Consider the following 25,524-nt stretch of genomic DNA (forward strand, 5'->3'; position numbering starts at 1 on the left):
CGATGGAGGCAAAGAACATAATAATATCATGGATTTATTCGTACCAGAGATAGTGACACTGATATTAAACAAATCAGAACAGATCTTATTAAACTCATTAATATGATCCATCATAGACTTACCTGGAGACATCCTAATGGCATGGAGTTTATGCTTCAAGTAAAGTTCAGAAGTCAAATCCTTTTGTAAGTAAAGCTTCTCTAACTTCTCCCACAACACCTTTGCAGAGGTTTCACTCGAAAAGTTATGAGTGATATCCCTTGACAAACATAAACGAATAGTTGAACACGCCATCAAATCAAGGTCAGCCCACTTCTCATCAGTCCAATCCTTTGGTAACGTTGCTGGCTTCGCCTTGATTGCTTTGGTTTGTTTCATACTAACAAGAATATCTTTTACATCAGTTTGCCATGATGTGAAATTATTCTTCCCATTGAACTTGATAATATCAAATCCATGCACCTTCGAAAATCCACTTGATGTAGAACTAGACATCTTCACTTCTAACTATGATCCTCTCCACGCTCACCGCACCACTTGTTAGGATTAATACCTTAGAATTAACCTCTTCACAAGACACTAGTTGTTTGGATCACATAGAACTAAAGAAAACAGAAAATAAGATGCACCAAAAGAAACAAGAAAGACACAAGATTTAACGTGGTTCGGCAATGTGCCTACGTCCACAAACGGCTACGATCAACTCTTATTATTAGAAAGGGTTACAGAGAATTAAATCCCAAACTATGAGCAGCAGATTGATGTTCACAAACACCAAAATAATTCTCTAGAACAAAACGCTCTAAACCCTAAAATTCTCTAGTTAAATTGTGTTGTGTATTTTTCCTTAAGACTTGTACACCTATTTATATAGGTTACAAACTTGTCTTCCAAGTATATGAGTTATAATAGGAAACCTAAACATAACTAAGAAAGAAAACCTTGAGTTTAACTAAAACAAGAAACCTCCAGTTATACCAAAATAAGAAAACACCTAGACGATTCTAGAAAATTCTGGAACCTTCCTAAAACATCGACAACATAACATGATCAAGCACGTGCTGAGTGGTCCGACTTAACGTTCAAACTAACAAATTTGTTGATTTGAACATGCAATTTTCATTCCATAATGGAAGTAAAATGAATAAACTTGGAATTTATTCGTTCCACAAGAACTGCTTCTATGTCTAGATAATTCCCTTTTGTTCATTTTAGTTAGGGAGGAATTAAAAAAAAAATATTCCAAATTAAGTTGGAGCTCCATACCATTCTAAACATCGATTTTTTTGAATAATTTACTCCGTGTTCCATCTTTCACAAAAAATACTAGAATAATGTGTATTTAAGGAGTAAAGGTTCAATAAAGAAAATCCATAATTTAAGTTAACAACTACAAATAATCAATAAAGTATTATCATCTAAGATATTAATATTATTGTTAACCTACCAAGATCTAGCTAGCCACTCCACCACCGGCCATCATGTAATTACAAGAGCAAGAAACAAACTCATCACATGTCATTATAGTTACTAACTAATCATAATTGAGCCACTTCATAATTAATCACTTTCTTAATAAGTAATTAAGAGATAAAAAAAGAACATAGTATAAGATCGATGATTCATGCATGCAAAAAGTTCATCCAGACAAGTCTAATTTTCTCCACGGCACACATTAAAGCTTTTGAAAGAAAGAAATAAGATAAAACTAGATAAACACTAGAAATGAAAAATCTGGTCTTTTAGATAGTAAATTTAAATTGATGATGAGACTAATTCGTTAAGAGAACCCAAGCCTAAGCTCTAAATCTAAATCCTCTTCAGAGCACAAGCCAATCTCCAAATCTAACCTAACAATTTCACCATGAATGTTCTGCATGTTATTGTTGCCACAGTAATAATGGTTATCATTATCATTCATGAAACCCTTAAGCTGATCATGTTGGTCTCCAAGTATTTCAAACGACGTTTCCATCATAGGTAAAGTAGTACTGGTGCTCTTCTTTACATTCTCCGCGCCTCTGGAGCTGGACGACTGACTGAAAGAAGATGAACTTACAAATATACTTGAGAATGATTTATTCCTTGTATTTCCATCAGTAGAAGGTGGTGCTGATGACGAACAAGCAGTGATAGATGGAGGAGTAATAATACTACTAGTACTAGGCAAGGAATAAGCAATTGTAGGAGGGTAAGCTGGTGGAAAATGGTGACTAGTGAAAGTAGTAGAAATTGATGGATGACGATTATTAGGGTTAGGGATGATGAAGTTAGCATGCTGCAGGTTAATGTCCCAAGGAATTGATTGGTTATTCAACGTAGCTCTATCTCTTCTATGCACATTCATATGACCTCCAAGAGCTTGAGCAGATCTAAATTCCCTTTTACAGAAACTACATGTGTAAGGTCTCGGTGGCCATGAGGACTTACTACCTGTAGTTTCTTTCCCGTAATTATCAGTACTTCTGTTGTATTCCCATGTTTGCTTAACCTTGTTTTTGCTGTTGTTGATGTGGATTCTCTCCGTTTTACATTTTGATGATTCAACCTTGCATCAGTATCAAAACAAAATATCAAGTCAGAGTGAAGAGAGGAAAACCTTCAAAAGTTAACTTTAGACCAATTAATTAATCTAAAGAAAAGCATATTGTACGTGAAGGTGAACAAACAGAATGAAAACGTAACTAAAAGGTTAGAATCTAAAGAGATTAAGGATGAGAAGAGAGGAAAACTAACTTACCATAACTTATTGCTTAAAACAAGAATTGGTGTAATGATGAATTAGGGAGGTCAGTATAGATGAGAGATAGCAGAGAGAAGTCTATGTTTTCAAGTGTTGTTGAAAGAATAAGAAATGAAATGAGTTTATATGATAAAGTAGCTGAGACAAGAAGTTAAGAGATGAGACCCATCGATCTCTCAAAACGATGAAAGGGAAAGAAAGAAAGAAAGAAAAAGAAGGGAAAGTGAGTACTAGCTAGGAGTCTGTGAAAAATATGATGATGATGCTGACGAGATAGAGAGTTAAGGTTTTCTGGTCAGAGGTAAGAGTAGAGAATACAGGTACTAGCTACTAGAGTAGATAGTAATGAGAGTTTCTTCAGAAAGAAATACAAAAACCCATGAAAATTCTGGCACTTAAAATCCTATGTCTACAAATGGATCTTACTTGGTAAACTTTGAACCTTATTTAGCTTTGCCAGTTTATACCTCTTTCCTTTTTGGCTGATTCATTTTGCATAACTAAAAAATGCAAATATCAGCATCAAGTACTTATGAATATAATCACCCCATATATATACATGTTGATTATATGAATATACATATGTACTATCTCATACCTGCCAAAAATTTCTATCACCATCCAACATATATATGGGTCGGTTTGAATTAGTTGACACAGTTTAATTATGACACACTTAATAGTATTAGTGACTTCAGATAAGAAAATTTGGACTGAAACAATTAAACCATTTTTCAAATTAGTAAACTAGTAGAGATGGTTCTGGTATATTCTTAATTGGAAAAACAAGAAGATGGGACTTATATCTGCTCCTTTTGAACTTTAGAAAATGAGGACACTGATGTTTTTTAGTTATCCCTTGCGCATGCTTAACAAAAATATGCATGTATAGTTTTGTGTATGCAAATCCTAATGATAATGCAAAGTACACCACATATCATCTGATGTAATTTAATAAAGTTGTCGTGTCCATTGCATGAGATAGAGAAATAGACTGATAGTTTAATTGCTTTCCAACCCATGCCCAATTACCCAAGCATCGTAGCATACAAGTCACAAGAAGATTAAGTCAATATCCAGTGGTTAAGAACTCAGTAACCATACACATTAATTGTCAAACTTTTGTATGCAGGAATACTGTAACTCCAAAAGTGCATGGCCAGCTATTCAGGTAATAGTCATGAGTAAGTCTAACCAAAAGAAGAAAAGTTTGATACTGTTTGAGATTTAGAGACATTTGATTAATTATAATTACTATCTGTTACTTAACAAGTTGATTACACATAGTTAAGGGAGAAAGCATTGACAAGACCAGAAGTGACAAAAGATTATTTGAGAAGAAAAGAGATTTAGGGTAGAGATTTGAAGGGAGACTGATGGCCTATTGGATGAAACTATTACGTTTCCAAATATAGTTGAGGTGAGACATGCTTATACATCCCAAATAACAGTCATTACCCGCAGTGTATATCAACTTACCTTTTCTTTTACTCTTCTACTTACTCAACTTGATTAGACCTTTTCTTAAATATATCCCTGTTATATTTCACATTGTGTTTCTTTCTTATCTTTACTACCTGAGACAGGCAAACCAAACAGACATATATTCCATCAGTCTCTTGTCTTGTCTATTGATATCATCTTTAATTAAGACTTTAACTTCCATCAGTTTTATTAAACTATTGTCTGTTCATACTGATGATCTTCATGATGATATCTCTCGCCTCTAATATTATTTCATCATATCTCTCCAAGATTTGCTGTTGCTTCAGAATAGGAAAGGAAATTTTGATTTGTTGCTTGCAGCCAATCGAATGCTGATTCTAAAGCTGGCACTGGCACTGGCACTGGCACTGGCACTGGCAGCCGTTCACGTTCAAATGCTAATTTTCATTCCAAATGCAGCCCGAAAATCTCGGATAGGATAACTCCAAATCTGAAGGGGATTCTGGTTCCAAATTCGTGTACAGCTTGTTCGGCCGGTTCTTAACAAAACTCTGCAGTCTCCATCTGGGGGTCTTCTGTTGGTCCAAAAACTAATGATGGCCCAATAACTGATGACGGCCCAAAAGATTCAGCTGCTACAATTTGAGAAAATTCTGAAACGTGTTTTGAGGCATACTCAATTTTTTTGAGGCATACTCATTCATTACACCATCTAGGGTGGATTTATAAGGGGTGTCTAAAGGTAGTTCAATTACCTATATATCCTTAAACAATTTAAATTACTAGAACGTCCTTATCCTCAAAAACCTAAAATCAAAAATCAAAATAAACTTTAAACTTAAACATCTTGGACTCCAATTCAATTAAGAAATTGATCAAGTAAAGCAAACACGAATCAAAGTGAGTCATATTGAAGTGCGAAATCCAAACCTCAATTGCTCTTAGATGTATTTTAGAATGTACGTGTAACAAACCCATCTTGTTTTTGATTGATTTTATTTTGTTTGATCGATAGAATATGATTTCAAAGATGAAATTAGGATTTTCAGAAGATCAGTTCGGCTGATCTTGGAGTATCAATTTTGAGCCGAACCTAGTGTATGATTTAGAGAAACACTATGTTCGGCTCACGCGACTTTGCTAAATTTTGTTCGAATCAGCCGAACTTAAATTTGTCAGTTTCAGAGTGAAGTTCGGCTGACAACTTTTCAGCCAAACCTCAATTTTTTTAAAATATACCTAGGTTCGGCTGATAACTTGTCAACCGAACCTAGGTATCTTTTAAAAAACGGAGGTTCGGCTGAAAAGTTATCAGCCGAACTGTTCATCTGGTTTGTAGATCTGGGTTTTAAAAATTCATTTTTTGAAAGATTCAACTTATAAAAAGAAATTAAACCTCGTATAGAAGTCTACCTCTGATTTGAGTCGCCCATTTTGATCACTTCTAATCACTAAAATCTCAAAATTCAAAACCCAATTTTTTTTTCACTTCTTCTTCTTCCTCTCAAAAATCCCAACTCTCTCACATAAATTTGATTTATCTACTAATTTACCACTAATAATTTTATTTTTAATCAATCCTTAAAATTCCTAGCTAATCAAATCTAATCATAATCAATAACACTAATTATGTAAGGGTAGTTATGCCATTATCAAAAAGAGTGGATAAGGGGTGATGTTATTTTTTATTTAGTGACCCTATTTTGTCATTATATAAGTATGCCTCAAAACAGGTTTCAAATTTCTAGATCAAGAGAATCTTTCTGTACATATCAACAACCTACCTTGGTCATAAATCACAACCAACCTTGGTCATAAATCAATTTGTACTGATTCATTAGTATCGTGAATAAGTATAATAACGAATATATTTATTGATTCATGTCATCTGTTGTGAGTTCTTTTCCACAAAGAATAGGCTCCCAATAATAATACTCCGGTACTTCTAAATCCAAAATGTCTAATTTGTGTTTAGTTAATTCATCCATTTAACCTAAAACAAACGTCATTTCGATTGGACCCAATTTATATTCAACAAGAAGACATGATTTTAAATTTAAATGTCACCAGGGGAGGAACTACAACCTAGATTGGACTGGCTTAAGCCACCCCAAAGCCCACAAAAATCTTTTTTTTAGAACGATTTTTTGGGGACCATGGTTTTATTTTGGGTAAAGACATTAGAAGTAAATCCAGGTCACCCCTTATCTAGATATTTATATTAATATCTAAATTACCCTCCTGATTAATTTTGGGTGATGATTAATTAGTGTTAAAAATAGTTAGTGTAATGATTAGTGAGATGATTAAGTTAAAGATAATTAGTGAGATTAAAAAATCAGATGGTTTTTTTTTAAAGAAGTAGAATTATTGAGAGAGTAAAGTTAGAGTAGATGAAGAAGGAAAACATGAAAAACAATGGATTTTACCAACCACAACCGGAGGAAGGGTATTTGGGTACCCAGGTATGCTTCAAACTTAGATAATGTTGGTTTAATTGCTCCAAAATTTCAAAAAAAAATGAATTTTTTTATGTAGATTTGGGCCAGTTCGGTTGCCATATGTCAAGAACATGTAACCGAACACACCTGAAAGTGTAGTTCAGTTACGTTTTCCAAACACGCAGGTTACCGAACTCGCTCGTTAATGGAGGTTTTGGCCGTACAGTGTAATGTTCGGTTACCTAGGATAAACTGGTAGGTAACCGAACTTTGAACTTAACAATTTATTTGGATACATCTTGTGTGTTCGGTTAGTTCGCAAACTTCAACAAAACCAAGTTTCCAACCGAACTGCAGGTTAAAAGTAACCTAGTGTTAGAAGTTCGGTTGGTTCGCAAACTTCAACATATTTTGCGAATCAACCGAACTGGGATTATATATGCATATATGCAATTAGGCAAACGTTTGGTTACTACGAAATTTATTTCTTGGCGAATTAGGTAGAGTTCGGTTACGAAGTTTCAAAGGTAGAGTTCGGTTACAAAGAAAACTTAATATTTTTGCGAACGAACCGAACTTGTGGACTTCTCATTATTTTCTTAAACTAAAGTTCGGTGATATCCTTATTTTGCGAAGGAACCGAACTTATGGACTTGTGTTGTTCTAATACAAGGAGTTCGGTTAAACGTATTTTTTGGCGAAACAACCGAACTCTTAGTTCGGTTAAGAAAAAATTAATTCGTGATAACCTAATTTTTCTCTGAAAAAAAAAACTCTCCATTAAACCTCTTTGCAACTTCCATTTTTAACTCATTTTAATGATTACTTCTCATTTATTCAACCAAAAACGAATGACAAGTAATGGGTTTGTGAGAATATCTTTGTTAATGTTTTAAATTAAGCTGTATATATATAGTGGTGGTAGTGGTTGGTGGTGGTGATAATCGGAGGTGGTGGTGGTAATCGGTGGTTGGTGGTGGTGATAATTGGAGGTGGTGGTAATCGGTGGTGGTGGTGGTGATTGGTGGTTGGTGGTGGTGATAATCGGAGGTGGTGGTGGTGGTAATCGGCAATGGTGGGAGGTGGTGGTGGGAGGAGGTAGTGGTTATATATATATATATAGGTGGTTATTGGGTTGGTTTTAAATTAAATTAGGTTAAGGGTAGGTTAGTCATTTCAATACTTTAGGGCACCCCTTATAACTATAGGGAAGGTGGCCTACTAAAACCATGGTCCCCTAAGAAAAACCATGGTCCCCTCAGAAAAACCATGGTCCCTAAAAAATCGTTCTTTTTTTAACAGCCTATTTGTATTGGGCCAAATTTTAGTATGCTAATTTTAGGCTTAATCCAACCTAGCCAGGGGTATAAAATGGTCAAGCCAGGGGTTCCCAACATTTCTGGTTCCACCACTGAATGTCACTCAAATAAACATTGGCTTTTGTTATTGTTATCATGATCAAATATAAATTGCGGAGATATATATCCTTCTTGCTCTATTTAATTTAAGTAAGGGTTTAAAATCAACAAACTCAATTATATTTAGTTAGTTAAGTGCATATTTAAGAAGTGATGAGCCTTTATTTGATTAATTATTTTAATTAAATTAAATCGAAACAAAAGAAAATGGATAACTTTTCTATCGAAGTTAATGACTTATCTATATTAATTAGTGTGTATTAATCGATGTCAGATAACTACTGTTGTAATTGTAAATTCCTAATCGCAACATAAACTGTATAACATTGTGAAATATGCATGCGACAAGCTATATACAACAACATTAGCTAAATTATAAAGAGCAAAGAATAGATAAATCCTTTCCTGCATCATTGCATATGAATGCTTGTAGACTATCTCTCCGTCAAATCTCCACATTTGCTTCTTTGCTTGCATTTTATGTAACCTCAATAATATTATACTGAACCAAGCGATTCGATGTTGATATATAACGTGTTTTAGAGTAAAGAATCGGAAAAATATTAGAATTAAAAAAATATAAGAAAGAAAAATAGACAAACAATCTTATATATATATATATATATATATATTTGTTATCGAGTACATTTTGTAAGATCTCTATTCATATACGTACAACAGAGTGGGTGTTAATGAAGAGGTATAAGAGAGAATTAGTATATGAGTGTACTAATTAAATACCATGCACCATGTACCCATAAGTGTAAATGTTACATAAGGTGTAATGCTTGAGTCCAAGATTGTGCACCCTCTAAAAACCGAGGTGCACATTCCGGCCGTTCTCATTGGCTGGTAACATTGGCAAAACCACCTCTTTTTTCCCTTTTTTTTGACTTTACTTATTTATATTTTTTTCTTTTTTTGTTTATATCGTGTTTCTATAGTCTCTCTCCCATAATTTGATTTAAACCTCCAACATCATCGAAAAATGGATTATCACAGCAATTGATAACAAGTTGGTATTCAATAGTTGATGTTCACCATAATAATCATAAGCACCACCAGAAGCAACAATAGATTTTGGATCTGATAAAAAAAAATCTTGTTACCATAAATCGTGTTTATTAGGAGTTCATTACCTAATATAACCCCAATTTTTTTCTATACTCCCTCTTCAATTCGGATTATTGAAGGTGATTAGTAACGTTTCTTCTTGATTCAAAGAAACTAGCAATACCAGTTCAAAATGTATTGGTCTGTTTACAAATTAATTCGCAGATTCGATCGAAAATTCAAAAAATCAATTAAGAGTCTAAACTTAAATTTCATATTTGAACAGCAGGAGCCTTGATTAATAAAGTTTCATTTTTACCACGATGTTCGTCCTTATTTTTCTCTACTTTAATACTTTGTTTGTTGCTGTTGCTAGTGGGATATGAACGATTTCCAATTGGTTAGGCTTATTTCAGAATGTTTGATTTGAATTTGGAATTTGGTTTCTTCTTTGCGATTTTGATAATGATAGTACATACAAAGCGTACTAGCTTTCTCTACTTTGAGAGAGCTTGGTGAGGATACCTTGTGTTTTTTTAAGCGTTTGAAAAATTGTATAGTTTGTAATGATGCTAGTAGTGGAGTAGGTAGTTTTATTTTTCATAGATTAGGTGTAGATATTCAAAAAGGTGTTGGAGCTTAGCTTGTTGCTAGGCTACCAACCAAAGTTTTATACGAGTCTTGAACTCATTATTATTTATTGAAAGATGAACATTTAATGATATTATTGTAAAAAAAAAATACAAAGTCATCGGCATTATTATTGAATTCATGTTTTCCTCCATGAATCCACAACAAATGATTATTCGGAATTGCAGACAATAAACTCCTAACATTTTGAAAGACAAGACTCTAAAAATCTTCCTGTAGAAATAAGAGCTAAGAGTCTTCATATGTTTTGATTATTAGAAAGATTCTGATCAAAATCATAATCATGATTTGGATGCTTCAAAAAGAAATCATGATTTACTAATTATGTAATATTGTCGCAGACTTAAATAGAGTTCAATGTTTTGTAATTCTTACAATAAAAAAAAACAGTAAAGTAAAGTGAAAAAGAAAAGAGAAAAAAAAAAGGTGGTTTTGCCAATTTTAACATTCAATAAAAACGGCTAGATTGTGCATCCCGGTTTTTAGGGGGCACACAAATTTGTACTCGTAATGGTTATAACGACGGAGAAATAAGTATGGTGGAAATCCACTACCATTATTACTTCAACAGATATATATTTTTTCTTGGTATTTAAACATGTGTTCTAATTCGTATAAATTGTTTTTCCACTGCTCAAAATCATAACGATGAATCAAACTGTTTCGCCTAAAAAGAAGAAGGAGTTATGACTTTGAAAGTAACGAGAAATAAAATGAAAATGTATCTCATGTATTATTTATCGAAATAATATTATAACAAGAAAATATTATTCACGATGTATTTTTTGATAAGAAAATCAAAAGAATTCGCTCATTTGAGCATGCTTCTTCTTCTCACTCCAGCAAGAATTTTATTGTCCAGTAACGCATTCCAAGAGCCAATAGGAAATTGATTCAGATCTGCTATGAATCAATATGAAAAATTAGGAGTTCCCTTTGACTTTCTCATCCACGGTAGGAAACCACATAACCTGTCTTCCATTAATGTCTGCACATTGTTCGAATGATGGTAGATTGACTATTACATGCTTAGCCTAGTAGATAGATTACTGATAATAAACTAATATGTCTGAGATATTTGATAGTCTCTATAGAATCCTTCTCTGCATTTCTCCTTCTTGTTTACATTAGAAAATATGTTTATTACTGTATTTATCTTTTTGAATCACAAAAAAATAAAATCTAAAGATAAGGCTGGGTAATTAAGACATAATACCTCAAATGGTAATGAGCCTATCTTAGGTGGCGCAAGTGGGATATGCAATTCGTACTCAGGTGGCTCGTATGGCACAAATGGGGCAAGTGGTAGTGACCCAATTGTCTGCAATCCAAAGGGCAGTACAACGATCAATTCCAAATTGTGCAACAGATAATTTGTATTTAGTGAAAGATTTTGATGAATCTTTTGACACTCTTGAATGCGTAAAATGAAAGTGGGTTTGTGTACTTAAAATTAAGAATGCAGCTCAAGTAGAAACTAAGAATGGAAGTGGGTCTATGTACTTAAAACTAAGAATGGAAGTGGATCTATGTATAAAGGTAAATTATAAGGTAGCTCAAGTAGAAATTTGGATTGAATGGAAGTTTCCTGCTGTTTAGATTAGGAACTTCAGACATAATATCCAGATTAGGAAAGAGTACTTGTATTTATGTGGATTATTTCGGTTCTGACTATAAGTAGAGAAGTACCTCTGCTTCTTCTGTGATTAACTATTCTCGGCTTTGTTTGTTCGCAGTCATGAGTTGGTCAAGAAGCAAAAACAAAAACAAGAAAAGTGCCTATGTTTCTTCTCGGCTTTGTTTGTTCGCAATCATGCGTCGGCTAGCTTCTTCTGTGATTCAATATTCTCGAATTTGTTTGTCCGCAGTCATGAGTCGGCAAAGAAACAAAAATAAAAAAAGAAAGGGAAAGAGAAAGAGATCCCAATCCCAGACAGCGTCATTACCTTCATCTGTCCCAATGTTAGCCAACGACGTTGTGTTGGATTATCAGCGAATTATTCGGTGCGCTTATTGTTCGGTCAGTTCTTTCAGACAGCTGTCAGATTGAGTCAACAGCCGATCCAGTGGATTGGGACGATTCGCTTCTTTTGTACAGAAATTAAAAAGAATGTTGTCGAAGGGAATTGAACCCATGACACCTTACCCCAATCTAAGGCTCCAACCATTGAGCTGATCAATTATTGGTAATATATTCTAACTGTATGACGTATATAAATGATAATAGTTGGTCTAATTATATTTTTTGATACACGTAACCTTAGAAATGTATTATTTAGTAATTTTATATACATGTCGAATTTTCGATACCGAATTCATGTTTGTAAAACGAATTATACAGGTACGTATGCCGTTCCGAATCACTGCCGAACAACGAACCGTTGACCGGATTTTTGATCGAACCTGAATCATCTGAATCCGTATAGTTCTCGTACGTATGCCATCCCGAACTTGTCTCCGTACCCTGAATTACTAACTAGGCATGGGACCAATTGTTCCTTGCAATGGAGGCAATCTAAAGCACACAAGTCAATACGTCCTGAACGCAACATTCGATGGAATTATCGGTAGTAATACCAAAATAAAGGTAACTCTTCAAAGATGTGGTAACGAAGAGGAGATTAAGAAGTTGGAGTATGTGGAGATGGCCAAAATCTGTTGTTATCTTATGGTGGAGGGAAGTGTAACAACTTTTCGTATCGCGTCAATGAATATTATGACAAGTTACTAAGGGAGTTGGTTCTGGAAAATCCCGATTTTGAATCTAAACTGTCCGACGCCAAGAATGGAAGTTTCCTGCTGTTTTGTGAGTGTATGACCTTCGTACTCATTTAACTTCCAATGAAAGATTTTTGCAGTTCTCAAAAAAAGAAAATGAAAATGAAATTACAAACTCAACTGGACCTCTATACATCTCGACAATATGATTGTTGTCCATTATGGCAACTGCAATTAATAAACAGAAAATAAAAGTTGAACATAAATGATTGTTTCGTATAAATGATTGTTTATTATATGTATTTTACTCACTTGTTATAATTTCGCCGCTGAACAATCCAAAAGATGCTACTTGTAATACCTCTCTAACCCTTGATTTTGCAGCCTCTTTATCCATATCATAAGAGCCATGCTTATAAAGAACCTTTGAAGACAAAGCACTTCTTTGTCCTACACACTCAAATGGAAATATTTCATTTTTCTCATTTTTATCAACGTATACGACTTTAGGACTACGATTTTCAAATAGAAAAAAGTAAACGATAATTATTATCAAGAAATTAATCAACAAAAAAATTCATGCACTTAGCGGCATCTCAAAAGAGGGGATATCATAGTAAATTACACGGGTTGTGCTTTGTTAATAGAAACTTGAATCCAAATATCATTATGAATAGTAATGCGACACTAGAACCAAGTTTTTTGGGTTCTTCCGCTCCAAAAACTGTTGGTGTTTCTAGTTTTTTTTTACCGGACCTCCTTCAACACGGTATATTGGAAGTCTTTCTAGTAAACATATTTTTAAAAAGTCAGATTATCTATTTTTAAAAAGTCGGGTTATCTTAAATGATCATGCTTAATGTAGAAAATATAAAGAAGATAATATGATAAGAAAATAAATATAACATATGGTATTTTTATTTTATTTTTTTTAAATCACATTCACTATAGTTAACTTACTTTTGATATGGAAGAGAGTGTATTTTTAATTACTATTAAGATACATTGTTAAATTAGATTTGTAACTCTTTTAGTATATAACTTTTTCATAATCAAGCATTGAGTTACATGAAAAACAACTAATAAAAATCGACGATTTTATTCGTTATCATTTCATCTACTATGTAGGATATCCATTTAAACATTGAAAAAACATGCAATATAACATTAAAACAATTATATGTCAACTAAATACGTGTGTTATCTATATCTGTATGAATATATGATTTATATAACTAGGTCTAATTTGTGTATATGAATATGTTGTTATTCTACTATATAATATTATAACGATAAATGAAATTGTTTCACAAGAAAAAAAAAGATGTTATTGTTAATTTAAAAGTAACGAGAAAGAAACTGGTCGAAAACACTCGCGCATTTAAACATACTTGTTTGAAAAAGTTAAGTTTTCGAAAAAACGAACAAATGTAAATTAAAATTATTATTGCAAATTTGTGCATGATGGATTATTTAGAAGAGAAAAATTGGTTACATGAAGAGTGAACCCAAGTGTCTAACCCAATATAATAAATAATTAATCAACCTGAAAACAAATCAAATTAACGAGTGCGAAGCATGAAAAGACGATAACATTGAATTAAAGAGTAGAATCTGAGAAAATGGAGTTAGTTGATGTAACTATTGTTGTTTTGTTAAATGATCTTACTTATGTAACCCAACTTGTGGAATTAGATGATGTAACCGTTGTTAAACCATCATTACTGACCCAAGAAAAATTGAAATTAATTTGTTTTTATTATTTTTTATCGATAAAAGCAAGAAAATTTTATGTCAGTTAACATACTGAAAGCGAATGCAAGAAGTTCAGGGATATATCCGAAATCAATAATTTCGAGATGATCATAAGTATCTCACTTGGCTTAATAGTAGCAATTGAAAGCAACTTCATTGTAGTCACCAATTTTAGGATCATGCCATTCTCATGATAATACACATCAAATGCGTAAGTATATATCGTGTTTGTTTCCTTCAATGAAACTTTCAATAAGAATAAAAAATCTCTCTTTATTTTCATTGTGTAAAAATTTGGAATTATGATTATGTAGACATCCCCTATTCTACAGTGTGGAATTCGAAAATCCTTCCAAAGGTATATTTTTCTTTTGATGTGTTGTTCACCATAAAATAAATATGATTGATAGTCTAATCACTAAGGGAGTCTGATTTATATCTCTTGCTTTATGTATGGTGTGAAGTTGTTGTTACATCATAAAGTCGCATGCAAAATAAAGATTTCAGTTTTTTTCTTCTTTACATTTGTCATATGGTACGTACTTTCGTAAACTATCAATAAATAATTATCCCTTATCCCTCAAAACATAATGAGGAAATTTTGGGGTACTTCTTCGATTTTTTTGTTCGAATAATTAATAATTTGAATATTGGTAGATTTATGATATCAAATATATTTAATGATGGATTGATGTTATTCAAAGAAAATTCTGGTAGAATAAGAAAGGTATTACTAGGGGTGTTTACCTTAGAAGTTGGGAGAATGCCACTAAGCCTGTAGTTTCAGGAGGTTTAAACATCAAAAAAAAAAAACTAAGCACTTTAATACTACTTTGTTATCTAAATTGGCTTGGAGGTTAATTAATAAACATGATGCCTTATAGGTTAAGATTCTCAAGCACAAGTATTTTCCTAACAGTAACCCTTTACAATGTGTGAATGGAACTTCTGTTTCTTGGGTCTAGAGAGATTTGTGCAGAGGTCTAAATGTTATAAAGAGGAATTACTGTTGGGAAGTCGGGATGCTAGGACTATTAATATTTGGAAAGATAAGTCGGTTCCAAATATATATGATTTGCTAGATACCTCCTTTGCATATACAAGAACTAATACGAGAACTTTTAGTCATATTTTGCAGGATGAAGGTAAATTGAATATAGATATTCTTAATGAATTGTTTTACAACAATACTTTAAGATAATATGTGAAACCTAAATTCCCTCTTCAGGCTCAAATGTGATAAGATGGATTTCTTCTTATAACGAGATGTTTATTGTTAAAACTGCTTACAAGTGTATAATTAATTATGTGTATGGTCAAGAAACAACTAACTTTCCTTGGAAATTTGACTTGCCACCAAAAACTAAACATTTCTCGTGGAAATGTATGCATAATTTTCACCCAGTTAAACAAGTTAAACAGAAGATTGGTAGGTTTGTGACGACCATAGACAATAAATATCCTTTTTGTGAGTTAGAATCTGAAAAAGCTCAACATCTGCTTATGAATTTTCATGTAACAAAACGATTATGGTTTGTTCTTGATCATAATATTGGAATTACAGGTTGGGATTGCTAGTTGGTTTATCAACACCAGCACTAGCAGAGAAAGTCAGAATAACTTCATAATTTTTGTTGGTTTTACTTTTTGTCATATTTCAAAACTTCAATATACTGTAATTTTGATAATATTGATGTGCAGGTCATTTACTTGGTTAGATATAAATATCAGGGATGATTGAGGAAATAAAGAATATGATACAACAGATTTCGCAGGCTGCTATACGACACAACTACAGAGAAGGAAATCAAGTAGTAAATGGTTTGGCCAATCATGCGGCAGATGGAAACCAAATGGGAAATTTATCAACCAAAATTTGGGATCAGACAATCCCAATTTTTATTAGTAAAGTTATTTTTCGTGACTCTGTGGGTACCACATACCCGCGCCAAATTATATCCTAAGTTTCGTTTAATAAAATGCATTCTTCAGAAGAAAAAAAGTAATAAAAAAAATCTGGGTTAGATATGTAAAAAAAACAAGTAGATGATTGAGAAAGTAACACTGGTAAACAGAGAATTTGAGCCATATCATGAAGAAAATCCAGGAACATTTTTCCATATCAACTGCTCGAGAGAAATTTTTAAAAAATTAATTTTAATGCATCACTTCTTAAGGAAACTAAGAGTATGGATGTTTGCCTGATTATGTTTTCTCATGCATGAGAATGTGGAGTGGAAGTACCAATCATAGGGATAGCTCAAGATTAGGAGCATGTTGAGGCTTTAGTAGCACTAAAAGCTATCAAATGGGCCATAAGATCTGTTGTGGATAATTTGCATTTGGAAGGAGATTGCCTAAATACAGTAAAGGCAATAAATGATAATGTTGGATCTATTACATGGACAAACACTAATATTATCGTTGGTTGTAAAAAGTTTTTAAACAATATCCATTTTGGAGATGCACTTGTGTGCGTAGAGAGCCAAATAAGGTTGCAAATTGTCCAGCGAAAGAAACTAAGACAAGTAGAATGAACAGTCCTGGTCTGGGGATTTCCCTAGTTTGCTAAAGACTCTCATCGAAGAGTAATTTGATTTTATTATTTAAGTCACCACTAAAAGCGTCTACTTTCTTGTTGAAAAAAAAAAACGAAACAAAAACATCTGGCTATTTTTTGTGCCGCATCACAGAAAACTAAAAACCCACTATACCTTAGGAAGATTGGAAATTATCCACTATAAATCTCCCGGTTCCACATATGTTGACTCCCACCAACGAATTATGATATCATTCTAGAAGTTCGCTCTTGATTTCAAGAAGCAAGAAAGTCATAAGTTGACTTCCTGAATCAGAAGCCAAAAAATTAAATTTTTATAAAGCCAATTGTTTTTACTTTTGACTACTCAGATCCACTTTTGTTTTTGGGTCTTAGTATCCAAACACCTTCCAAACCGATTTCTTTTTTATGGTTTCAGAAAAACAGAAGAAAAGAAAAGATATACTCCCTCCGTCCCACTCCTAAGTGACCTATTTGATTTTAGATTTTGTCCCAATGATAAGTGACCTATATCACTAAACAATGAGATATTCCGGAATTATCCTTTTAGTTAATTATAAATAATATATGAAATATGTATAATTTGATAGGCATGTTTATATTCGTTACGTAGGTGTTTTAAAATGCTTTTCAATTGTATGAAATTTGCGAACATCCGTGGAGTATTTTGAGAGATAAACCATTTTTAAATTTCACTAGTTATTATTCATAAGGGTATAATTGTAAAAAATGATTAAAAATACTATTTTCCTTGTTTGCCTTAAAAATTGTGCAAATTTCAAATAGGTCACTTAGGAGTGGGACGGAGGGAGTATGACATTTCCTTATCTCACTCTCACCTCAGTGTTGCAGAAAACAAATCACAGTTTCAAGCCACCATGAACTCCATCCTCCATCTCTCATCAAACCCCATTTTCGTACCTTAATTTGCTTCTAAATGGCTTTAATTACTCAACCCTCATTCATTTCCATCTCCCACACTAATGGAGGAGTATCTTCATTTTGTAAAAGTAGCATTTTTATATCATCAAAATCCAAAAACTTAAGAAACCTAAAATTTTTAGCTTCTTCAAGTGATTCTAACAATGATTCATCTGAACCCAAATCTTCTGATAATATCAATAGTGGAAAGAAAGAAATTCCTCTTGCAGTTAGACTTGCAATGGAGAAAGCTAAAAAGTACAAGAAGACTAAAACTATTGATAGCAGCAGTAGCATCATTGTTCCAGACAAGGAGGAAAGTTCAGGTATTTATTGTTAAAAGGTACAAAAAATTGATTATTTGATGAGAATTAGGGTTCTGAAACATTGCAAAATCCCCCTATTGTTATTGACTGTACAATTTGCATCTAGGATCAGGGAATGCAATTGGGGAAAGTTCAGGAGATGAGTATCCTGAGGAAAAGTTGAGTAAGAAAGGAGTATCCAGGATTCCTAGCATTGATTTTGTTGGTCTCAGTTTTTCTGATAAGAAGCAGACCAGAGGGTTACCAGCTGGTCTGGTTCCTATGACGGACTCTTATTCGGATGGTGATTTACCTGAGGTGGAATTCATTGCTGGGGATATCAGCAAGTTTGCACCTAAAACACCATTAAAACCAGAGTTGACTGAGGAAGAACAAGATGATTCTGATGTGTATAAACCTACGGTTTCGACTTGGGGAGTCTTTCCAAGGCCTAGTAACATATCGAAAACGGTAACTTTAAATTTCTATATGTATATCTGCCAAAGGGCTTAGTGAATTTCACTTGATTCTGTTTAGTTATATTCCTTGTCTTTTGAGTGATATCTTGTAGTCATTTGAATAGATAGATAGATGATATGAACACACTTGTTTTATGCTACGTCGTTCATGCATTTACTGGTTTGTTCAAGCTGTTGCAGTCAGCAAGCCTAGAAAAGTATGACATACATTCAGAAAGAAACTTGTTTCCTTGAGAACAGTACTGATGTATGTGAAACATGTATTGCTCATAATGTGGCAGCAAAAACTTATTAAGTTTCACTTTCCAAGATGACATCACCATTGGCTTACCCAATCATTGACAATCCTTCTGTAGTTGAGCCTACCAAATAAGATCACCATTCCTAAGTTGGTAAGCCGCCATCTTAGATAATAGTGCTGCTTCAGAAATCCAGTCTGAAAATTACCATGGGAGATGACGATTGCATAATTAGCATTGCGCTCTTTCTGGTCAAGGTCTTCTACTTGTTGTTATTCTTCTGATCTTCCACGGGTTCTTGAAGTTGTCTTCTGTTGATGCTCTGTCCTTGGAGGATTCCTTCAGATTGCCTATCATCAACAGGTTGCTACCTAATGATAGAATTGCATTTCATTTTATCGGACGAATTTTGGATCAGAGTTGACTACATAATCCGACCCTCAATTGCTTTCAATAGGGCGTCCTGAGCTTCACTAGCTATCAGAAGGAAGTTTTTTTAAAGTTCGGTCATACTGTTAACCTTGACCATGCTTTCAGTATGTGGTAATTGGTTTTTGTATCCTTGGTTAATCTATACCAGTTTTCCTATTCTGTTAACCTGTTTTTTGGTAATACATTAGATTTTCATTTCATACTTTCGAAGGATGTTAGCAATCTCATTTTGATATTCTATTTGACATATTCGCTCCAACCTACCTTCATTGTGTTCAGTATGGTGGTGGAAAAGTCATTCAACCAGGAGGGATTCAGGAAGCATCAAGAGATAAAGCTGCAAAAGACGCGCGCACTAAAAAACTTGTCGCAAATTACAAGAGTATGGCGGGCTTAATTGTCGATCCCAAGCTAAAGTCTGAATGCGAAAAGGTTTTTTTTGAATGCAAAAAAAAGAAAAAAAAATCAGTAACCACTTGCTTTTAACTTATTTAGTTATTTTATTTTTGTCATATGGTTGCTTATGTCGAGTATCTTTTTATGTCTGACTTACACGTTTGCTATAGCTGATAAGATGTTTAATACAAAACTAACGAAAGTCGAAGAAGTACATTATATTCAGTGCTACATTAGCAAATCACATCTGTTATTCGTGGAAATAGTTCTGCTGCTGAGCAACATTTTTCAGTTGTATTCTATAGTCGTTAACTTTTTTGCTTGTCTTTTGCTTCTGCAAATCCTTTCTCGTAAGATAAAGGAACAACAGTTGATAATTAAGAATTCATTTTCTCTGGTTTCCATATTCCTAACTCCACGAGTTCTTTGTATATAATTCGTGTTTGCGATCTTTAAATCTCTTTAAACACCCAAGATACAACTAAAGTGTCACTTCTCGAGTATCTTGCCACTGTATGCAGATAAATGTTGTAATTCAGCAGTATGATTTAAAACTACGTGACAGTGAACATTTGTTTTTAACTTTGCTTTTTATGGTTATTTGTTAATATCTATCATCACTGTGACTAACTTTCAAATGTTCGCAATTGTAGACTTTGAAAGAAGGTGACACTTTGATGGACAAGGGAAAACTTCAGCAAGCATTACCCTATTATGAAAAAGTAATGAAAGATATGGCCTTTCAGGTAATTTGTTTCTGTATATGAAAAGTATGGGTGTAGTGCCGCTTTGATTAGGTAGATTACGTTAGCGCAGCTTATAAGTTTCCCAGTAATATACAGTTTTGTGTATGAAATTAGGACTTTCCGTTAAAGTTTAGTAATAATGCCTAAGCATGTAGAGATTTAAGTATTGCCACCAATACAATGGGTTAAGTAGAGTCTGCATGGTGGTATGATTTTCTTAATTTTGCCTTACAAAGTTCTTATGTTACTTTCTGGGAGTTACAGACTCTGCAAAGTGTTCTGCATACATACATACATACATACATACATACAGCACACAGCCACACAGTACTAAGAAACTACCAATAGTGTACACAACTTATTTCCTTGACTTCTATGTTTATTCTTGCAGAATGAGAACAGTTCGAATTTGCATATTTGTTCTTGTCCACTACTTAGGGTTCACCAATAAAGATAAGAAATTGGTTTCTCTCCAGTTCAAAAAGTCACTTGACCACACGAAGGGAGAGAAGTATCAATTATCAGGAGAAACTTAGATAATCAAAAGAAAAAAACATGACCAGGAGGTATCTTGAACGGATAAATGGAAACTACGCTGTTAGTGTCATTCTTCATAGCCTTAGTGCTGGGATAATACTTTTTGTGTCTAGTTCTTGAATTTGAATATTATCAGTTTTCTGATGTACATTTCTTAATCTTCTACAGTATTTATTTGCAGAATGAGCTTCATGGGCGAGCTGCTTTGCAGTGGTCTATTTGTCAAGATTCACTTAACAGGTATGGTAACACGTTTGATTTTAAAGGTTTCCTTCGTCTTTGGTGGAATTCTACGATGAACAAGGATGGTATGTGGTCGAGGACTCAGGTGTAACATCTATGAAATGGTAGTTGATGAACAAAATTTCAGTTGAGTTATTTCTAGATGTAAAGAACGACTGAATTTTGTGGCATGAAAGGGAAGGGAAGCAGGAACTCAGGTGTAAACTTCCAGTTAGCGTGTATAAAGTTGGGCATTAGAAATAGCATGTTAAAAGATTGGAAGCCATTTTTAACTACTCTAATGTTGTAGAATTTTAAAATCTTGTAGGCTAGAGACATCCTACCAAACTCCCAGACCTGTTATTCTTTCAGGAATTCTTTTTTTTACCCTTGTGTAGTAAACAACTAGTAGTTGTGCTTGTAGCATGCACACACCAATGTGCATGCATCTAAAGTAAAATCAATGAAATGACATACAGCTCTGTTACATCCTCTTGATATATTGTGACTCTTGAACATGAAGACCTCTAGCGTATCCATTGCTATTGTAATTATTTTTATTGCATTTGTGGAGACAATAACAGGTCAGCTGAGGCTCGAGTTATGTACGAGAAACTGCAGTCTCATCCAACTGTTGACGTAAGAAAGAAAGCCAAGCAACTAAACTTCGGCTTCGAGGTACATCTAACTATCCTAGTCTGCAGCTAGACTCATATTTTCATCTACACCTTGTTCTTTTAAGCTTTCAGAAAAATACACACTGATGACAACAACACCTTTGTTAATCGCAGGCCATGGAAATGATCAAGTTTAAGAGCACATCCCTCCCCATAAATTTAGGTTATCAAAATTACTTTGACGCTTTTGTAGAAGAAAAAACTGGGTCTGCTAGAGCAGCCGATGAAGAAGAAGATAACATTGCGCTCAGACAAACTATTCCATACGTCATATTTCTTCTCGCTCCACTTTTTATTGTGTTCCTATTAGCTCTAAGAAAAGCTGTTTCATTGTAAAGTTGGCTACTATACACACTGTTCATTTTTTTTTTGATTACTATTGTGGATCGTTCAGAATTCAGTAGTTGATATTGAGTGATATTAAAAAAAAAGTTCATTCTCTCGATCAAATAATCGTCATGTCTCTCCTCTGGTTCATGTGAACAGCTTGAAGTTGAAACTGAAGCCAGCTTTTGGTATGAAATACTCAAGTCCCAAGCAAGAAGGCAAAAACAAATATTGTGCATCTTTAAAGATGCTCCAATTGGCCATTTTGTTTTCCGTTTGGCCAAACTCTGTCTGGTAATGCTTCCTGGGCTCTTGAAGATGTTTTTTTTGTCCATTTCAAAGGAAAATGCTTCTTTAGAAAAATTGATATGGATAGTTAACCCCATATCAAAGCTGCTTCTCTTAAGAATTGGAGTAGCATACAGTGCAGAAAACTTCAGCATTGCTGATATTGCGAAAAAGCAAAATGGCTGAAACAAAAAGGGTAAATTTCTCAGGATGCATGCTGGTTTTCCTAAGATTTTTTCATATAATGCACGTTCATACATCAATTATTAGTGAATCAGTTCTGCCAAGATTCATATGAAGCACTTGATCACAATACATCACTCTTGCACAGATGAAGAAGGCCATATTGCGATTTCAGAATACCCATCCTCAGTTGCACAAGCCCTAAACATCCCAAACGTGTTAAACTCCATGGCTACTTCTCCTTTGGCAGAAACAGCAACAAGGCCTGCATTACCTTCAGGAACACTCTCATGGATCACATATTTTGCAGCTTCTTCGAGAGATAGACCTTTGTACTCCATAAGCGCAGCTACATCTCGAGCAACTGTAGCTTTGATAATGGCTTCACCTACTCCCGTAGCAGACACCGCACAGAGAGAATTCGCATAAGTTCCTGCACCTATGACAGGCGTGTCTCCAATCCTTCCTACCATTTTGTTCACCAATCCTCCAGTTGAAGTTGCGGAGGCCAAGTTCCCACTGCTATCAACTGCAACACATCCAACAGTCCCAATTTGACTATCTCCATCAGCTGTGTGCGTTTCTACTAGAATTTCTTTCTGAACTGCTGGTGTATAATCGACCTGCAATTTATATATAGCACACTTAGAAAAGTGCAAAACTAATCATAAGACGATTTCCATCACGAATGACTTCATACGAAACTACCTGAACTCTGTCAGCTTCTTTTGCTAGCTTTAACCTTTCAATATTCTCTGGAGTAACAAACTGACTTGCATCTACAGTTTCAACACCCTGCAGTAAAAGAGAGTGTTTAATAACTAGACATTTGTACATATTACTGCAGTTTCAGAGAATTCATTGCAGCTACAATAATCAGTCCGAAGCTTGACAATTCAACAAGTAATTTAGATGCAGAAAGTGCAGAAAATTTGACAGTACAGATTGTTCCACTCACTTGTTCTCTTGCAAAAGCCTCTGCGCCATCAAATCCAAGATAAACATGAGGAGTTTTCTCCATGACGAGTCTCGCAAGAGACACAGCATTCACAACGGTGGACAAGCCAGAAACAGCTCCACAGGCTTTTGTTCTACCATCCATTATGGAAGCTTCCATTTCAACTGTTCCATTGGCAGTCAAAACCGATCCTTTACCCGCATTGAAAAAGGGATTGTTTTCAAGTTCACGCACCTGTATCAAGCAGAACCGATCAAGAAACAGAAAGCAGCAATGAAAAAATTGATGATTTTCCTCTAATTTAATTTAAAAAAAGAAAAGAAAAAAAAAGGAGAAATAAGATGAAATTACCACAAGTTCAACAACATCCAAGGCTGGTAAATTGGCCTTGAGAGCTTCGACACCAATAGCTAGACAGTGACGAAGTGCTGCTTCTCGTGGTTCTCTGCGCTCTTTAGGAAGACTGTTTGGGATAGGTCCAGCACCTCCATGGAGTGCGATCGCCCAACCCATCACTAGAACACTCTAAATCCAACTACTCCCTCTTTGCATTTATAGCACAAAGAAGCGGAGCAGAATCCTATGTAATGTGATAGTCAGTCTTCTTCTGGGAAATGACAGAAATTTATTTAGTTGTTGCACTACTGGACCACTTGTATGTCATATCTTGTCCGTGACATGACATCTCTAATTTGTCTGCACTCCAAATTCCAAGTCTTCCAAGTCCAAACCAGCTTTGATGGTGACTAACACCAACCTAGAAGATGGGGTGTGGTGTGGTGATCACAAGTCCCAATTGGTATTTTTTTAATAGGTGTTGCTGCTGTTGGCACCAAGATTCGACCCCACTAGCTGAGTGGTTATGATGGTATGGACTCCCTGTGGAGCCTTCTCCCACACATCATACATTCTTCCGAGAGTCTACTGCAATAATATTTTTATTTTTGTGAAATTTACTCTTATTTAAAATAAAGAAATATTTTGACTTTGGGTCGTAAAAAAATTACCAGAATTGCGTTTCGTTCAGGACGAAATTTTAATTAGAGTTTGGGTCATATGACCATCATTGAAACGCTTAATTGGGGGCCCTGCAAAATAATTGGGGGCTCCTAGTTACAGGACAAAAAAGGTCATGAAATAGTAACTAGGGGTTATCCCTTATCCCCATTATTTTAAATGGCTAAACTACCCTAATAATTAGTGGTAATTAGTAATTAAGTTAACTAATTGGTAATTAATTTAGTTAGATTAAAATCAGTTTTAAGGATTAAATTTTGATAACAGAAATTTTGTGTTTTTGTGTTGGAGAGAGGAAGAAAGTGAGTTTTGGGGGAAAATTTAAGGTTATTTGAAATGGGTGATTCTAGTGGAGGAAATGATGTAGGTGAAGATTCAAAGAACATACATGATTGTGTTGATGGTGAGATTGTCTCAACTAATCCTATGGATTGGATCTTTGATGAAGAGATGTTAATAGAGGAAGCCTTGAATAATGGTGGAAATGAAGATCTCATTGGTCAAAAATGAAGGAACCAATTCTCCATACGAGGAACCCGGAGCTCAAAACAATTAGGTAAACTTCCAATACCCTTAAAATCGCATGAATGATGCTCCAAGTGGTCGATTCATGGTCAATATGCAACAGCTCAGTGGGAGGGTCGTTAGGTCGAGAGTATAATTAACTAACGACTCTGTTGAGTCGCCAGTGACTTAGCACCCAAATAAACGACTCCAATGTGCAGGTTATGAGAAATCGTCAACCAAGTTTGAAACAATTGACGACTCCAATCTTCAGTTATGAAAAATCGTTAATCTAGTTTGAAAAAGATGACGACTCCATCTTTTAGGTCATCTAGAGTCGTTAACTCAATATATTTAGAACCCAACGACTAAAAAACTTTTTACTCTCTGTAACTATCACTCTAAGGGTCGTTAGTTTAGCATTACTATAAACGGACGACCCTTTCATATTAACTGAGAGTCGTTGTTCCCTACGTCTGAAAAAATTGACGACTCAAACTTCTTCTTT

At 34.3% G+C, this 25,524-nt stretch overlaps 2 protein-coding genes across 4 annotated transcripts; one reads left to right on the forward strand and one right to left on the reverse strand.

Annotated features, from left to right (window-relative positions):
* The first annotated feature begins 17,610 nt into the window (after window positions 1–17,610).
* LOC113296700 lies at window positions 17,611–22,189 on the forward strand. Of its 3 annotated transcripts, none has more exons than XM_026545015.1 (7): window positions 17,611–18,032; window positions 18,139–18,482; window positions 19,441–19,629; window positions 20,211–20,303; window positions 21,022–21,080; window positions 21,647–21,740; window positions 21,854–22,189. In XM_026545015.1, the coding sequence occupies exons 1-7, from the start codon at window positions 17,723–17,725 to the stop codon at window positions 22,073–22,075; spliced, it is 1,311 nt and encodes a 436-aa protein (XP_026400800.1). In that variant the 5' UTR covers window positions 17,611–17,722; the 3' UTR covers window positions 22,076–22,189. The 3 variants fall into 3 exon arrangements, with proteins under 3 accessions (XP_026400800.1, XP_026400803.1, XP_026400802.1); XM_026545018.1 differs by having other exon boundaries at window positions 19,441–19,593; XM_026545017.1 differs by having other exon boundaries at window positions 18,145–18,482.
* Window positions 22,190–22,416: 227 nt separating this feature from the next.
* LOC113296701 (isoaspartyl peptidase/L-asparaginase 1-like) lies at window positions 22,417–24,088 on the reverse strand. Its single transcript, XM_026545019.1, has 4 exons — window positions 23,847–24,088; window positions 23,496–23,729; window positions 23,246–23,332; window positions 22,417–23,160 (listed from the first exon to the last, which is right to left on the reverse strand). The coding sequence occupies exons 1-4, from the start codon at window positions 24,006–24,008 to the stop codon at window positions 22,672–22,674; spliced, it is 972 nt and encodes a 323-aa protein (XP_026400804.1). The 5' UTR covers window positions 24,009–24,088; the 3' UTR covers window positions 22,417–22,671.
* Between the last annotated feature and the right edge of the window lie 1,436 nt (window positions 24,089–25,524).

This window comes from Papaver somniferum, chromosome 7 (genome assembly GCF_003573695.1).
Source record: "Papaver somniferum cultivar HN1 chromosome 7, ASM357369v1, whole genome shotgun sequence".
Lineage (NCBI taxonomy): Eukaryota > Viridiplantae > Streptophyta > Magnoliopsida > Ranunculales > Papaveraceae > Papaver > Papaver somniferum.

Excerpts from the sequence above, each read along its gene's own strand:
- LOC113296700 (XM_026545015.1), top strand. The coding sequence starts at position 17,723 with ATGGCTTTAATTACTCAACCCTCATTCATTTCCATCTCCCACACTAAT. Across the intron at positions 18,483-19,440 it reads CTAGTAACATATCGAAAACG|TATGGTGGTGGAAAAGTCAT; the intron begins GTAACTTTAAAT and ends CATTGTGTTCAG. Across the intron at positions 21,081-21,646 it reads TGTCAAGATTCACTTAACAG|GTCAGCTGAGGCTCGAGTTA; the intron begins GTATGGTAACAC and ends AGACAATAACAG.
- LOC113296701 (XM_026545019.1), bottom strand. The coding sequence starts at position 24,008 with ATGGGTTGGGCGATCGCACTCCATGGAGGTGCTGGACCTATCCCAAAC. Across the intron at positions 23,730-23,846 it reads TGGATGTTGTTGAACTTGTG|GTGCGTGAACTTGAAAACAA; the intron begins GTAATTTCATCT and ends TGCTTGATACAG. Across the intron at positions 23,161-23,245 it reads AAGAAGCTGACAGAGTTCAG|GTCGATTATACACCAGCAGT; the intron begins GTAGTTTCGTAT and ends TATAAATTGCAG.